The 16,982-nt window shown below is 40.3% G+C and overlaps 1 protein-coding gene across 13 annotated transcripts in view; it reads right to left on the reverse strand.

Annotated features, from left to right (window-relative positions):
• The window catches only part of RARB (retinoic acid receptor beta), a 483,315-nt gene that overhangs the window by 61,646 nt on the left and 404,687 nt on the right, over positions 1-16,982 (reverse strand). For 12 of the 13 annotated variants that reach the window (XM_067561902.1, XM_067561899.1, XM_067561898.1 and 9 more), the window contains one exon: positions 10,644-10,785. In XM_067561902.1, coding sequence (XP_067418003.1) covers positions 10,644-10,785 — 142 coding nt within the window. The remainder of the gene's footprint in view (positions 1-10,643; positions 10,786-16,982) is intronic. The other variant, XM_067561909.1, reaches the window with a different exon arrangement.

Raw genomic sequence — 16,982 nt, forward strand, 5'->3', positions numbered from 1 at the left:
TCCAGATGAGGACATGTGATCATTCTTTATGTGAACCTAGCAGAAATGTTTCCCTCACACTTACTCTGTTCTCAAAGAAAGCAAGAGCTCATTGGAGGCAAACTGTTTTTAAAAATATTGTTCCTGTTAACAGAGAAGGAGCCACGGCCTAGCATTTCCCCTTGTATTCAGAAATAAATGATTCTTACTATTTCACTTGAACAAGAAGAAATGATAGGGACTGAAATAATTGAAACAGAAAATGAAAAGAAATTCAGTTTTAAAGGAGAAGGGAAAGAAAAGGCACTTCTAGAGTCAGACTGGCATGTCCTGCAGTATGTACCAGTGCTTTTCCCTGGGGCTTTGCTTTCTCCCAGTTTCCCTGGGGTTCTGAACCCCAGCTCTGTTCTCAGTTTTTACATTCTCTATCATTCCTTCTTGTCCTGGTGACACATTAAGAACTTGACTCTCCCTGTGTTTTGCTTAGCAGAGTTATAGAATTTCCCTCACTTTTTCTTTTCCAGTTGGTGCTGTAATGTTAACAGTTGATTTTCATGTGCTCCAGCAACACCTCCTCACCCTTTCCCTGACCCACTTTCTACCCCAGATTAAGCGTACAGTAGAACCCCAGAGTTATGAACATCAGAGTTAGGAACTGACCAGTCAACCACACACCTCATTTGGAACCAGATTTATGCAATCAGGGAGAGCAGAGACAAAAAAAGTTTTAAAAAGCAAATACGGTACAGTACTGTGTTAATTCTAAACTACTAAAAATAAAAGGAAAGTTTAAAAAAGATTTGACAAGGTAAGGAAACTTTCTGTGCTTGTTTCACTTAGCAGCATTTTTCTTCTGCATAGCAAAGTTTCAAAGCTGTATTAAGTGAATGTTCAATTGAAAATTTTTGAAAGAACAACTGTAATGTTTTGTTCAGAGTTACGAACAGCCTCCATTCCCGAGATGTTCGTAACTCTGAGGTTCTACTGTACATCATCGGAGTATTGGCCACAAAAAGAAACACAGGAATTATGCCAAGTGTCGTTGGGCCTTCAATTTCTAGTTCATACTTCATATTTTCTCTCTCTTCAAGACAAAACAAAAGTAAATGCTGCACCATGATCATGTCATGGTTTAAAGTTACAAATATCTATGTAATACTTGAAAAGCAATGAATGAAATTGCAGCGGCTTAGAACACAATTTCCTTTATCTCTTAACATTTAAGAAAATAAAGAACAGATTAATTATCAAACTCTGTTTTGACTAGAGCAACATTCAAGATTCAGTTGTGATTGAGTCAGAAATTAGAAGAGAATTTACTTAGATCACACAATGAAAGTCACAAGTAAATTGTTCAGCTGGAGAGTTAACATAGATAAAAAAAATCATTTTTGTTATTTTCTTTAGCAGTTTATTAATTGCCGCCTGAAATATTTTCTGAAACGCAACGAGCTGCAAATGAATTCATGGGCTATTAATCTGCTGTACATGGCGCTGGAAGAAAGCGCATTAGATGAGTTGATGCAATTACTGCTATTACATAACCATCTTCACAGAACATAGAGTAAATTATGAATAATAACATTCGATATAAGTTGATCCTTTAAATGTTAAAACTGGCATTAAAAACAGTGCAAAAATCAGAAGGAAAGAGACAGACCTCAACAGAGAAAATAAAGGGATCTGCTTCTCTGAAGACATTAAAACCTCAATACCAAAGATGTTTGTATAACCATAGGAAACAATGTGCAACCAATAGATCTCCACTCTCCACAACAAAACCGATCCATTATTCATTTTCAGGACCAAATCATAGAGAACACATTTTCTATAGCATGCGATTGACCTTGACATTAGGCTACTGTATTTCAAACACACAAAACTAACATACTGTGCTCTCAAACACATGAAGCATCCTTGTGTCTGTTTTTCTCTCTCTCTCTACCCAAAACAGGCCCACCTTGGGGACACAAGAATGTTTGGGCTTGATGTTCTGAGCCTGTGCAATTTCACAGAGTGCAGAACCTGATTTGGGAGGCTTGGTTTCAGAGTTTCCCTGCTTTCCTGTCGCTCAAATTCTTCCCTTCAGTGGCATTATCACAGTTAGGATTTTTCTTCTTCTTCAAACCACTTTCCAAACACTAACTGGTTTTCCCAGAACTCCTGACAGTCAGGTTATCATCCACATTTGACACTCAGGGAAATTGGCTGGCCAAAGAGGACAGAGGAGGCAGACATTTTCACCTGTGATATAAATTCAGGAGTTCTTGGCTCCGACTTGAGGACTAACTCACACCTCTCTCAAGATCTGAAAAGAGATCCCATTCTCGTTGATAAAATGTTGTGTTTAGTCCTCAGCCTTCCCCCACCACTTTAGAAGTCAACCATATGCCCAGAGAAGCATGGACCCCTAAATATTCGAAGGCCCAGAATTCTAAAATAATGTTAGTAAAGAGGGGGGTTGTGTTTTTAAATACACTGGGTTCCCCACTTAATGGCAATGTTTCCCCACAGGGGAGGTTAATTGTAAGCAGAATCACAAATTTACACGTGGGGCAGGTCTGGAGAGGGGCTATGGGGTTAGCAACTACAATATGTGACTCCCGTGGTCTAAAGCTTTCACACAAAGAGGGTGAGGAAGGTCAGAAGCTGTCCTGCAGAGCTGAAAGGTGTGGCATGGAAGGTGGCTCCCCACAACATGGGGATGGAAGGAGCTTAGATCCCCACAAAAATCCAGGATACTCTGGATTTGTACTAAGAGGGATACATTTCAACTTATAAGGTGGTTTCTCCCATATCCTGCTTGAAAAAGCCCATTGTTGAAGCAATTCTACCCCCCTTTCCTGCCTATGCTATAATTGTACAATGCCTCACTATGTGCCTGTGTTAGGTCTAGGGAAATACCAGTCCACAAACACAGGCAGCCGTGTGCCTTGTTTCCAATACCTGAGGGCAGAGCAGGATGATGCCTCAACCTTAACACGAATGTCATGTCAGAAAAAGGCAGAGGTTAGTTTCCTGAGGTTTTATCAGATAATGAAACACTGTCAACCACAGCCGGCCTCCTCAGTCGGTAGCAGCTCAAAGTCCCGTGTGACATAACATAATTACAGCCTCCTAAGTTTTAAATTAAAAAAAAAAAAAAATTGTTGAGATGTATTTTTAAAAAGAATTGAAAGAAATTCCTTGACTGATGCTCCCTGCTGGTGTTTGGGTCGTAACCCCGCTTGCCCCACATCACCAGAGCATAAGCCTCTGGGCATGCACCATGTGATCTTGCATAGCTAGCTCAAACAACATAACTAATCCCTAATGTATTGCACACTGTTGGCACTTGAGACTGAATCCAAAGAGCTGAGCTCATTGCTTCCCAAAGCAGCATGGTCTGGTGGATGAAGCACTGAGCTAGGAGTCATGAGATGTGAATTCTATTCCTAGCTCTGTTTCTTGACCTGTGCAAAATAATTTATCTTTTCTATGCCTCTGTTTCCACTCCCACCCTTTGTCTGGTTAAATTGTACACTCTTTGGGGCCAGGGCCATCTTTCACTCTCTATTTGCTAGCACAATAGAGCGCAATCTCAGTTGGAGCTCACCGTCACTACCATAACACAAATAATCACATAGCTGCACTGCAGGCAGGTCTGTCACTACCTCTCTCAATGAATCATATCCACAAAGTAAGTTACAGTTGAAAGAAAATAAGCTAGTAAGGAAATATAAATTCATTGCACTTTACCTTTCACTGATTTTTATTTCCAAATATGCGAGAAATGCACAAGTCTGTTGTTGTCTTCCAAAATACTGCGCCTTTAAAATCCTATCCACTGCACTGAGTGGAGGTCAGTTCTACCCTCAGATACGTATGCATAACTCTCTCTGAACTCCCAAGAAGATGCATGTGAGGGCAAGTATTTTTGCACCTTCTTTAAAAGAAAATATAGGGATTTCTCTTCTGTGTTTTTATAAGTAAGCTACAGAACTGCACTGCACGCACACAGAATTCTGCACAGTTGAAGCTATGTATTCATTCTTCCTTTGCCCTCAGGAATAGTCATTTGAGGTCCAATTTGCAGTTGCCCAACATGATTAACTTTTCCATTTGGGGCTGGTTAAATATCATAGGCTTGTTTCCCTACATGCCCCCGAAGTACTTTTACTGTCCTTTGTTCATGGAATGAATGCCATGGGGTAAAATAGCTGCAGCCAGATACTGCTCCAATAAGAAGGCAGGTGAAATAGGGAAAAGGGTAGTTTAAAAAAAAATAGATCCTAACAAACCTCTAATACATGTGCCTTTATTTATATAAACATCTGAAGAAATGCATTGAAAAATTAGAGACATTTGTGTAAGAAGACCAGATTAAAGATTTAAGGTCTTTCATTTCTGAAATACTACTGCTTTTAAAGGGATAACACTAGATAGTTTAGGTCTCTAATATTAATATTGTGGGGAAGGCACTTTGTATTCTAACTGCTATAATTTAAAAGAATTTCTCCATTCAGCTTCAATGAAATGTTAAATAAAGCATGTTTATGTAAGATCTACAGTGTTTTGTGGTCTGCTGTTGAAAATTAGCAGGATTACAAGTTAATTGAAGGTGATGGGAAAAGAGTATTGTAATAATTCATTCATCCTTATCAATATGTGCTGAATGCCCTCAACACGTAGGCTGACAGGGGCAATGAATACATTATCACCCTATTTGTTGTTTTTAAGTATCATTTAATCCGGCTGAGATTTCCAAAACCCACTCTGATGTGATGTTTCAGAACATAATATGCTGGTTATTTCACAACAGCTACAGAACCCGTGGAAGCCAGCATACACTGGGGCAAGGTGACTTTTCTCACTCTCTAAAAACTGTATCATGTTGATTTTACCAGTAAACAATATTAAAAAAAAAGTCACAGAACTACACACTGTAGTGGTCTGTAAGTGACAAGACATCATGTCAATATGTCAATTACTTGTTACCCGAAATGATCCTGCCTGGATGAAGACTGCTGGCAGCTCTGTACTGTGGCATTTACTCCCCATGTGGTGGAGGAACAAGTGAGGGTCCGGCTCACATAAAAACCAAACTGCTCAGGGTTTGGGGACAAAAAACACAGCATAGAAGACAGTCCTCCTTATGGATGCCCTCAGCATCACCGATCCCCAAGTGGTTTGAAAGCCATGCCCTTTCCTCTGGCCACAATGCTCTACTCCCTGAGGGAAGCTGGATTCAGGAACTGCTCCATGTTCACCGCAAGGTATTTCCTACTCCTCCCCTACTCCCCTTCCCCGCCCCCCCAGGTTTTTCCTTAGTGGGAGGAGGGGAAGAGAAGCATTTAGACCTCTGTATATCCTCACACACAAATAAAAAGGAATGTGCCACAGAATTCAGTGTGCATTGTGGGAGCTCTAGGGCTCATCTAGATGAAGAGATAGTGCACAGCCAGCTGGAATGTAAATCTACAGCACACTAGCATGCTGTGCCCTAACTGTTCATCTAGATAAGCCCTAAGGATATGTCTACATTGCAGCTTGCAGCATGTTCCCAAACTGGGCAGACAGACTCACACTAGTTCTGCTCAAGCTAGCACACTAAAAATAGCTCAGTGGACATCTCGGCACAGGTTGGCTTGGACTCAGGTGGCTTGGGCTATCTGTCCACACTCAGACCCTGGGGGGGCAGGTAGGCTTGGACTCAGGTGGCATACCGAGGGGGGCTGTGGTGATCAGAGCATGTCACGCCTACCCCCACCGGGCAGCCCCCACTGCGTCCACAGTGGGGGGAGAGTGGGAAACGGGCCCGCAGACACCCCCCCACGGGGCACTGCTGACGCTGCTACTGCTGCCGACAAAGGGGGGAAGAAGGGGAGTGGGGGAGAGCAGAACATGGGCCGCATATCCACACACCCCCCCCCGCAGGGCGCTGCTGACTGGGGGTTGAAAGGGGGGGGGGGGGGGCGGATGTAAGTATGGCCCTCGGGCACCAGAGACGCACAGTACGCCACTGCACCCATGCCCTAACATCCGCACTGCTATTTTTAGCATGCTCACGTAAGCAAAGCTAATGAGTCTCCTAGGCTGCTCCACAGGTAGCAGGACTCGTGCTAGCGCTCTAAAAATAGCTGTGAAGACGTTGTGGCTCAAGTTCATAAGCCCACCCTTCTCCCCCTCCCCCGGCTTCAGATCTTGAGCCCCAGCCTGAGCTGCAATGCCTACACGTCTATTTTTAGAGCACTAGCATGAGCCCTGCCCCAGCACTGGTCTTTGAACTTGGGCTGGAAGGCTTGTTCCCGAATGCAATGTAGACATTCCCTTAAAGGCCTGAGTCAGGGATCTGGGCTCCATTTTACTAGGCACTGTACATACGCTAATCAAAATGGTCCCTTACAATTTAAGGAGAAACAGCTAAAACAAGCATGTTTAAACACAAAACACATTTTTTTTTATAAAAGGTTTCTCTTTTATAAAAAAAAAATTATTATTCATGAGTTTCATGGGTACAGTATAAATGTCCCTAACATCATTCACACCTGTGAAAGTTCTTACAGTGAGTCGTATCTAGCCAAACACCTTGTCAGCCACTGCAGTCTAAGGCTATGTCTACACTGTAATTGCAGTCTAAGGCCATGTTTACACGAAGGCTGTGCCACTGTAGCGCTTCTGGTGAAGACACTCTGAGCTGACGGGAGAGAGCTCTCCCACTGATTCAGTAACTCCTGCCTCCACAAGAGGCGGTACCTATATCGGTAGGAGAAGCTTTCCTGCCAACATAATGCGGTCTACATTGGTGCATAGGTCGGTAAAATTTACATCGCTCAGAAATGTGAATTATTCACACCCCTGGACAACGTAAGCTATACCGAAATTGTAGTGCAGATTTAGCCTAACACACATTCTGAATTTACAGACTACATTAATCTGTGTTTTAACCCAATATGAAAAAGGTGGGCATGTCAATGAATGGCACGTTGTGGCGCCATTTACACCAGTGTAAAGGTGGTGTAAAATACTACTAACTTAGAATGGCAGAATTTCACACCCACTTCGCACTGCTGTAAGTGATGACACAAGGTCTAAAACAGAGAATCTGGACCCTGGAGTCATCATTCAACATCTGATGCGAAGTGAGAGCAGTGCGGATGTGAAACTGCCATTCTGATTGGTAGCATTTTACAGACGCTTTGCACTGATGCACATGGAGACACAATGTACAAGACAGGGGAGAATCAGGCCCATAGGCCCTTAAATCCATGGATTATTCAACTGCCAGGAGTGTCTATGAAAATTCCACTGTTCATGTCCAGTAAACCCTTTTCCTAAACCAAATAGATCAATCATATTCTTTCTTCCCTCCCCAAAGGATCCAAAGTATTAGTCCAGTTTATATATTAAATGACTAGCAACATTTCAAATGGAAAAGAAAAATGCTGCTTCTGAGTTACAAAGGCCTTATCCAGCAAAAGAAATAAACTCGTATTTCATGTCATCCACAAGTAAAGATTATTTTTCAAAGCTCCCATAGGCTTGAGAAGGCATTTGTGCTACTGTTGCTAGATGCAGTTTTAGCCTCATTTGCTCCAAAGACTTCAAATATCAGTAGCTTTTATTCCTCACCTCCACTAACTCCTGTAATTTAGAGTACATCTACACTATGGCAGCCAAACCAGTATAACTATGTTGCTGTAGCTATGCTGGCAGAACTCTGTAGCACAGACGCAGCCAACACTAAAAGAAAGGTTTTCTCTGTTGCTGTAGGAACATTGCCTCCCCAAAGGGTAGCTAGATCGATGGAAGCATTCTACACTGGGGGTTTGGTCAGCACAGCAATGTTGGTCAGGGGTGTGGATTTTTCCACACGCCAACCCATGTAGCTATGTCAACCAAAATTTTAAGTGTAGACTAAGCCTTAGAAAAACAATCAGATGGTTTATTCTTGGTTGACTTATTGCAGGCTAAATTTCTGCACTAAGGGAATTTTGTTGTTACAGAGTTATAAATTCAGGAAGATATTGGTTTATATTATAAATGTTCAGTCACTCACGTTCTTTAATTATAGTGGCACATGCAGTGCTCTGTTAATGTGAGTGTGAGAAAGATCTCATCACATGAAGGCAGATTGTTTTTCAGATTCCTTATGCTGGAGCCTGGCCAATAGGAGACTCTGGGATCTGTTTGGCTCTCCGTGTACCACTTTGTATTCCATTTGGGAAGTTTCATGTAATTTAAGGAGGACAGTTGCTTAGATTAGTTCTCTAGCTTAAGTTAGAGTTTGGTTATAATTCCCTCTTCAGTGTTATACTCTTTCGTCAAGAGTCTCTAGGGGGACTTCTGCGGGTGAATCTAACAATGGAATCTTCATTTCTATTTTTTTCTCTCTCAGAGTTTCTGTACTGGTTATGACCACATGCTGGAGATTTGACTGAGGAAGGACAACAGAATTAGATCATTCATTATGTGGCGTGTGCATGCATTCATAGCCATCCTTATCATTGATAAATTTTACAGACGCACAATGGTGCAGTTAATATATTTTACAAACACTTATTTCACTTATCAATTTATTTTTCCACACAAAAATTGGTATGCAGGCTAGTCTTCAATGAGTATGAGCAAACAGGAAAAGTGCCAGCTTCTAAACGTCAGTCATTTTTGAGTGGCCTATGTACAAAAAATACAATGAAAATAACCTTAAAATTAAAATGGAAAAAAAGTATTTTTGCCACAATTACATGACTCAAAAAAAAAACAAAAAAACTTTTTTTTAAGTCACCCTTGCAAATTTGAGAATAAGCATGAAAACTTTCACTATGGGAAGTAAAAGGCCACCCTCAACTTGGAAGAAAAATAAATCACATTGCCCTCCGAACACTTTGCACCAAACAACGTCCATCACAAGTAACCCCAAATATTACTAGAACAGAGAGAGATGCAAATAATTCTTTTTTTCTCTTTTGTTTGCTTACTTTGAACATTTGGCAGCACTTTGTGTACAGTCAAATTCATGGTTGGGGGTGGGGGGAGGGAGGGACAGGGCTGAAACTAGGGCTGAAACTATTTGGAGTAACAGGGCTGAAACTAGGGTGACCACCTTTGTTGGCTGGAAATAAGGGAAAAACACATGAAAAATAAGGGACAACGCTTTATTTTAAGGGACATGTAGGTACCATTTCTCTTAGCATAGCATGTATTTTTCTCTTAAGTGTACATTTGTACTGAGTCAGTGCAATACCTCATAAACTTCATACAACGCAATTATCATAAACTTCAATGTAATGTTTAAAATGGCCAAGGGACAGGTGGTCACCCTAACAAGAAAGAGACCAGGCAGCAAAAGTAGCAGGCAGATGTGTGCAGAAAGAAAAAGGGGAGAGAGATGAAAGGCCGAACTTCAGCTCATTTGTGTGTGTGGCTCTTATGCCTACCAAAAACATTTCTTAACCAAAAAACAGGGGGGAGAAAAATCCTTATTGGGACAGACATTGTAATCCCATGCAATATATTTGGGGACCAGATTGTGTTAAGTTTATGGATCACTGGGGGCCAAGGATTGTATGCAACTCCAGGGAGGAAGATTCCAGTACTTCTCCAGGAGTCAAAACCAGTATGTGTGTGTGTGGGGTGGATGATTAAGGTGAATCACTTAGGCTGTACACTCTCCCACAGAGCACCAAGTCCCTCTCCCCACCCCCAGGAAGCTTGAATACACTGGTTCCAACAAGGTTTTCAGAGACCAACAAACAAAGAAAGGGCTTTGGGATCCAAAGGCAACATTTGCACTGACACAAGGCCTTCTTTCTCATCCAGCGAATGGACAGGAACTTAGATCCTAGGGGAACCTCAACTCTTGCAGAAGGGTTAGAAAGACTGACTCCTACCAGAGCCCGATATTAGAGTTGGGGGTGACCTCTGATTAACATGTGTGTAGTAGGTTCTTTTTATTGGTTTTGTGTGTTTTCTCTATAACGCTTTTACCTTCAGAATAAATGTGCTTGCTTAGAAAGAACTGTGTGGTGACTTGTAACTGCTGTCAGTACACTAGACATAGCCCCCAGAGAGGAAGCAAAAGCCAGGTGCTGGCCGTTAGACAGATTGGCTTGCTGGGGATATCACAGTGTAAGGCAGGGAGCTATGCAGTCTTAAAATTCCTGATCAGAAGGGAGTGGGACAAGGGTTCCTGCTCAGAGTCAGGTGAAGACCTGACTGGGAACTCATGGAGTAGATCACAGAGGGAAGGGTACAGGTGCAGCTATCTTGCAACTGACACACGCTTAATTTTTTTAAATAGGAATTTGTTTAAAGGATTTTGTTTTCAAATTCAGGACATATTATTGAAAGGGTTCCCTTACCAAAAACTAACCAATGGCAAAAAAAAAAGATGAAAGTGTCCCTTTAATGTTTTCACATCCACATTCGCTTGACCATATTGCACATGTTGTATATTGCATTAAAAACACATTAAAATAAAGTTACTTAAGTCGTAAGGTCAAGCACTCATGAGTTAGGAAATGCCAGATTTAAGGTTGCCTACGAAACTGAAGTTCTGTTCCTTTGTGCATATGCATTATGATAGTTCTTTAATTATATGATAATGTACTATTACTTCCCACATGATCCCCATATATACAGGGTAACACAAATGAGAGAAACTGTTTCTAGAAACAACTTACATTCTTTGGACATTCCCACTTCAAAGCACTTCTGTAGTCTGCAGTACTGGCAGCGATTTCTAGTGACTTTATTAATAACGCAATTCTTATCTCTGTGACATGTGTAAACCATGTTCTTCTGAATACTTCTGCGGAAAAATCCCTGCAATTAAGCAGAAAAATAATGAAATAAACCCCCTGGGCTTCAAACATAAATCATAGCCAATCTCATATCACCACCTGTTCTTTTAAGTTAATAACATGAGTGCAACATTATGGTTGGATATGATAACCTTACTGACTTTATGAAATATTAAAAGTTGAATATTCTTTTCTTGCAACATAAGGAGCACCTTTTAATCAAAAATAAAGGGAACTTGTTTTACTGTCAGGGTAAAGACGGCTGAAGTAAGTAGAAGCATTCAAAAAATGAGGCTTCAGGTTATAATATAACATCCAGGCTAAAATAAAACAGGTGAGCTTGGGTTTATAGATTTAGTTATAAACACTGTAAACACCGTTCCGTCCTGATTGATTTTAAAGTGAATCAAACTCCCTAACCCAGTATGGCACATGTCCTTCCAATGCCATCTCCATTTGTTTTTTGGAAGGATTTTTATTTTTAATTTTGTGTTGAGAGGTGAAATAACTGCACAGGGGGCCCAATCCCAACACGGATCAGAACCCCTGCTGAAATTAACCAGAATTCCACATGGGGAAGATTTTCAGCATCAGGATTGATTATCCATTTGTGAACCTGGAAACCTTCCCAAATATAAGTCCACTATCTATATCGAGAGAGTGTGTTTACAGAGCAACGGGAGAAATGAGAGTCAGGGAGTACTTCTATTCTTTGAGAAAGTTAATGGGTATTTTGGGTGCAGTGTGTAAGAAAATATTGGCGGAGCTTAAAAAACAACAAAAAAAAAAAACCCCAAAACAAGACACATTGGCCTAAGAATTTTAACAGATCAGCCCACAGATATTCAGCAAAAGTATTTCTATAACTGAGCTCTATTAGGAAGCTTCATAGTACGATTCAAATTTTCAACAGTGTTTCACCATCCAGCAGGATAAAATCTTAGCCAACACCACTCCACTGTGTAGGAACACTTACTGATTCAATATTTGGAGGGGTTTCTGTCTTTTAAAATGTGTTCTACAAACCACAGGTGTACAACCTGAGAGCAGCACAATGTCTGATCACAAGGGATGTAATGATAGTTCTGCTTCCATAATGCATTTGTTCCAAGATGCAGTCATTGAAGACTGTATGAAAGGGTTTCTTAATAGCAATTTTATAGATATGTAAGTAGATAATTTTATGGTCTTTTAGCTTCTTAACAGCTAGCTATGACTTCCAGATAATATAACTAGGGAGTGGGAGGCAGATGAGGGCTAATCATAAATCCCTTGCATCCCCAGAGCTTTTCTGATGCCAATGCTATGAATGAGAGATTTTCAATCAGAAGAATTGAAAAGTACTTTCTTAATCATGCCCCTTGTGCAATATCTCATGGGACCTTCTAGCCCCAAAGGAGACTTTGACTCCAGTGCTTTTGCCTGACGTTAGAAGACATTTGACAGTACGGTCAAGTGGTAGAGAACTTCTGTTTCTTTAAGTTATCCAACATGACGTCACAAAAACCAAATAAAAACTTTCTAAGCTATTGAGACCCCATTACAGGTGTCAATACCAGCTGTTCATGCTAGATGTTAAACCTATTGCTTGAAACCGTTCTAGAGAAAAATAGGAAGTAAAAACAAATAGACATGTTTGTACGAAGGGAAAAACATTTGTCCCTTAACTTAACGATGTAACAATAATTATATTTACATCTAACTCTATTATTTAGGTACTTAGACATCCCTCCACATAGCAACATCTAAATCCCTCACAATTATTCATGGATTTGATGCTCATAATACCCCTCTGATGGAAGGAACTATTATCCTCTGATGGCACTGGTAGACTGAAGAGCCAGATTTTTAAAAGGTATTTAGATGTTGCTCCGCTCAGCATTGCAATGCCTAATTGACCTAAGTTTCCTTTTCAAGAGTGAGTTAGGCACTTCGGAGCCTAAGGATTATTCTACACTTAAAACTTACAGTTGCACAGCTGTATCAGTATAGCTGTGCCGCTGTAAGAGCGCTTGTGTAGCCACGTTATGTCAATGGGAGAAAGCTTTCCCGCCGACACAATAAAACCACCTAAATGAGCAGCGGTAGCTATGTCGGCAGGAGAGCGTCTTCTGCTGACATAGCGCTGTCCACACTAGCGCTTATGCCAACAAAAGTTATGTCGCTCCAGGGGGTGTTTTTTCCCCTATACCCCTTAGTGACAAAAGTTTTGCTGGTATAAGCGCTAGCGTAGCAAAGCCTAAGTCAGTTAGGCATTGCAACACTGAGCGGAACAACACAGCCACTTGTCCAGGGAGATTAAATGAGTTGCTCAAGTACAGAGGGTATTTTACCAACTTCCAAATGCACAAATGATGAATGCAGTGCACCACAAATCAGTTCACAGCTGGCATGTGCAGTAGTGAGCCTACCTGTCCTGTTTCCCCAAGATGTACATTTAACATTTTCAGCTTCTATTGTGCCACATGACCTGTCTATACCTCACTGGCAGTCAACATTTCCCTCGACTCTAGGACATTATGAATGTAAATTGAATCTCTGGTGAAATTTCATCTCAGCTACTAAGGGAAATGTATTGCTTACATCCATCATACAAACCAAGCAGCAAGCTGCCCTGAATGAACAGACAACACAAAAAGTCTCCAGTGATGCAGCTGAATCCTCTCAGAATGAATGAGATAGTAGAATAATTTAACAAAATGGTAATCAACATTGCAAGATGCCATAAAAATACAAAAAAGATTGCCAGCTCTTTCTTAAATTGCAAGTTCTTTGGGGCAGGAACTAGATAGCACCTAGTACCTTGTGGGCACTGCTGGAATTAAAACAACCAACAACAAAAACAAATCACCCAACCCAGAGAACAGAGGAAACAAAACCCAAAATATATCAGCAATACATAGGTCATTATAGCTACTTGACACCCATTAGCAGGTCACTTGTTCTGATAGCCTTCTCATTTTCCTTCCTGATGGATTGTAATGAAATCCCAGGTTAAAAGGGTTGCTTAGATCTGGTGGCCTAGCAGAAAGGCTCTCTCACTCCTCAGCAGAGAGAACGTGAACTTACAGTGAAATGGAACACGGAGATCCAACTCCAGAAGGGAGACACACAGCCCTACCATCCATGAGTTCAAGTATCCATTAATAATATAGGAGAAAGCTTAAATAAAAAAAATATAGGTATTTAGGTTAAAAAAAACAACCCCAAATCAAACACCCCTCAAAATACACTAGTTTCTTTCATGGGACAAATTCTATGTAATAGAAGATTAACTGCAGAATTTCTTAAGAAAATATTCTATAAAAATTCTTTTAAGGTAATGTTTAATTTTCTTTCTGAATTTAGCACAAAAATGCAGAAAAAAATCCAGACCCATTAGGTTTCATAGACTGGATATTTACAAATTTATCACACTGGTCCTGACCCAAAACTAAATTACTGAAATGCCGTTGGGAAATATAATCCACATGCTAAATACTGCTCTGTAAGGCAATAAAGCAGTGCCAGCTTTAGAAATGTTTGTGGTACCAGATTCATTTAAAAAGCTCAACAAAATTGCATTTGAAAATATTTGGTTTTCATAATCTCCTCTCAACAGGCACTGAAAAAGATGTCCAGACTACAAGTCTGTTATTTTGCATCCTTTCATAGTAAATTCCACACTAGTACTGACTGCCACTTTGATAAGAGGGGTTTTCCCGATTATAAAGGGGCCCATCAGAAATTACATTTTTGTGATCTGATTTTGAAACGTGCTTCAACGAAGCCTCTTTTTTTGGGAGGCCCTATGGTGGACTAAGAAATATTTGGGCACCAAATAAAGCTTGCATACGAAATTTTCTGAAGTATTTGTTGAGAGTGACATACCTTTCCAACATGAGTACTTTTATTCGATTTATAACACATTCCCCCCCACACTATGTTGGACATTTTGTCACTTTGATATGATGGCCTCTGTATTTATGGCAAACAGATCTAATTGTTGCTGTTTAGTTACCAATACGTTCAGTCTTCAGCAAATTGGGGACAAATCTTGGCCCCATTGAAATCAGTGGCAAAATGCTCATTGTTTTCACTTTCATCAAGAATTTCACCCAAAGTATGCATTTTTTATTAGATGCATTTCTGTTCCTTCACTACTTAACATTTTCATTTGGAAAGCTGTTTTTGCCAGCACTGTAAATATTCACTGTTCACAATACAAATCACATAGAGCTCTTAGAATACTTTTGCCTTGATCTGATCATCAATTTTTCCAAACTAATTTAGTCTCTAATTAGTCCATCTACTAACTGTTCAAATTTATGAGACTCAACTTTATTACATCAGTATGTAACAGGATGGTCAATGGTCTCACCTGGCAACTGCTTACTAGCAAAGAAAATGTACATTATGCAAATTATATGCTTATATAGATCGCAGTATTCTTGACATCGAATACCAAGAATCTTTGGAAAATATTGTAGCTCTCTAGTTCATTCTTGGCCAGGTACATATAGCAAGGTGGAAGATTTATCCTCTACAATTTCTTTTCAAAATGTGCTTCCAGGAAAGTCTGAAAATATTGCCAGTCACCTCCATTCTACACACCCTTCCGAGTGATATAGTTGCACTCAGCGGTTGCAGAATCTCACCCATGGTTCTTGTTTTACCAACTGGCTGCTGGTATAGTGTGTCAAAAACGCTTCTTAATTACCCAGGTGGGAAGACTCCACTTTTATCTTGTTTCCTGAATGGCTATTACACTTCCCCAATCTCCTCTATTCCCCCTCCAAAAGGGGCATCATTTCATTTAGAGATTTACTCCAATTAAGTAATAATTCAAGATGCAACAATTAAATCTAAGGCATAAGCACCCACACAATCTTGGATTCTACAGCTCATCCTCAACACATGGTATCTGGAACATTTGACCCTGACTATGAGACCTTCCCCTTGCTCATTTAATGTTTATTCTTTGCTGTACTGCATAGCTGAGGATTTGCTACACAGTCTCTGGTACACCTATCCCATTTTGTAGTTCACAGCAGAGGAGTTTGGGGGGTGCGGATGAGTTATTGTGTGTCTATTGAATTCCAGGTATTTATAGCAGGTTGCGATAGTATTTGATCAACAGTGGTCACAATATAATATATCTGTGCACTCTCATTATACAGTGCACATTTGTTAAGGCCCAGTGTTCAGTTATAGCCACAACCATTGCTCTATATAAATCTGGAGGTATTTATTTCTGTTTACACCACTGGAGGGCTAGATTCCAAAAGGTAGGCTAGCTAAAACACCCTGCAGTGATCCTTTTTGCTGCTTTGGCCAGTGCATCCAGCTATGGGCAAGAAACAAGTCTTGCCTGTCTTGACATGTTCATAGGCCATACGTTTCCTAGAATTCTTTTTTTTGCTGGGGAAAGATTCTGGTTGAAAACTGACACTGTTCAACACTACTTGCATGGAACGCTGGGCCTGCTGCCATCTTTTGCCCCCCACACACAAGCACAAACAGAGGCAGATGTCGGGTTAGATATTCTGGAAATTCACAATCTTTGGATGGATTGAGACTTTCACTTTGGCTTGCAAGTCTGGTAAGTTTACATCCATAATAAAACCTCTTCAAGTACATTCTGATTTGCCCTATATTTAATAAAAAGAAAGACGGCATCTTCACTCACTAGAGTTTATAATTAATAGCCACCAGCCACACTGTTAGTCACTTATTAGAAGTGAACAAAAAATGGAGCTAGCATCCATCTGAACATAATTCATGTTTTGTTTTATTAGTGTTGAATACCATTGCTAGGAATCTATTGTGCGGAATCTGTGAGGCACAGGGCATTTACATGAACAGTTTCCATTACTGTTAATGGGTGTTACAGTATTGCACAAATCCCCTGTGATGGGGCAATAGAGACCTCAGCACCAAAAGTAAACAGAAGTGATATTTTTGTAATTTAAGATGTTCATTCCATACAGGAAAATATTCTGCAAAACAAATGCTGTTTGTTTTCAATAGCATCTGTAGTGTACTTGAATCAGAGAAAGGGAAGCTCAAAGCACAGTGTGTTTTATGCCTACATCTGGGGAAAGGAACACAACACCTGTGTTTTTAATTTAGTGAAAAAAAATGAAAAGTTTACAAGAGTCTCACAGACTTTGAATTAATTTAACATTTCAGTTTTCAAAATGTCTCTTATCAGCTCACTTACACAAAGTGTTCTGGACA

The sequence above is a fragment of the Emydura macquarii genome, unplaced genomic scaffold, assembly GCF_026122565.2.
Source record: "Emydura macquarii macquarii isolate MOO-44397 ecotype Brisbane River unplaced genomic scaffold, CSIRO-AGI_Emac_v2 contig_2422, whole genome shotgun sequence".
NCBI classification, from domain to species: Eukaryota; Metazoa; Chordata; order Testudines; family Chelidae; genus Emydura; species Emydura macquarii.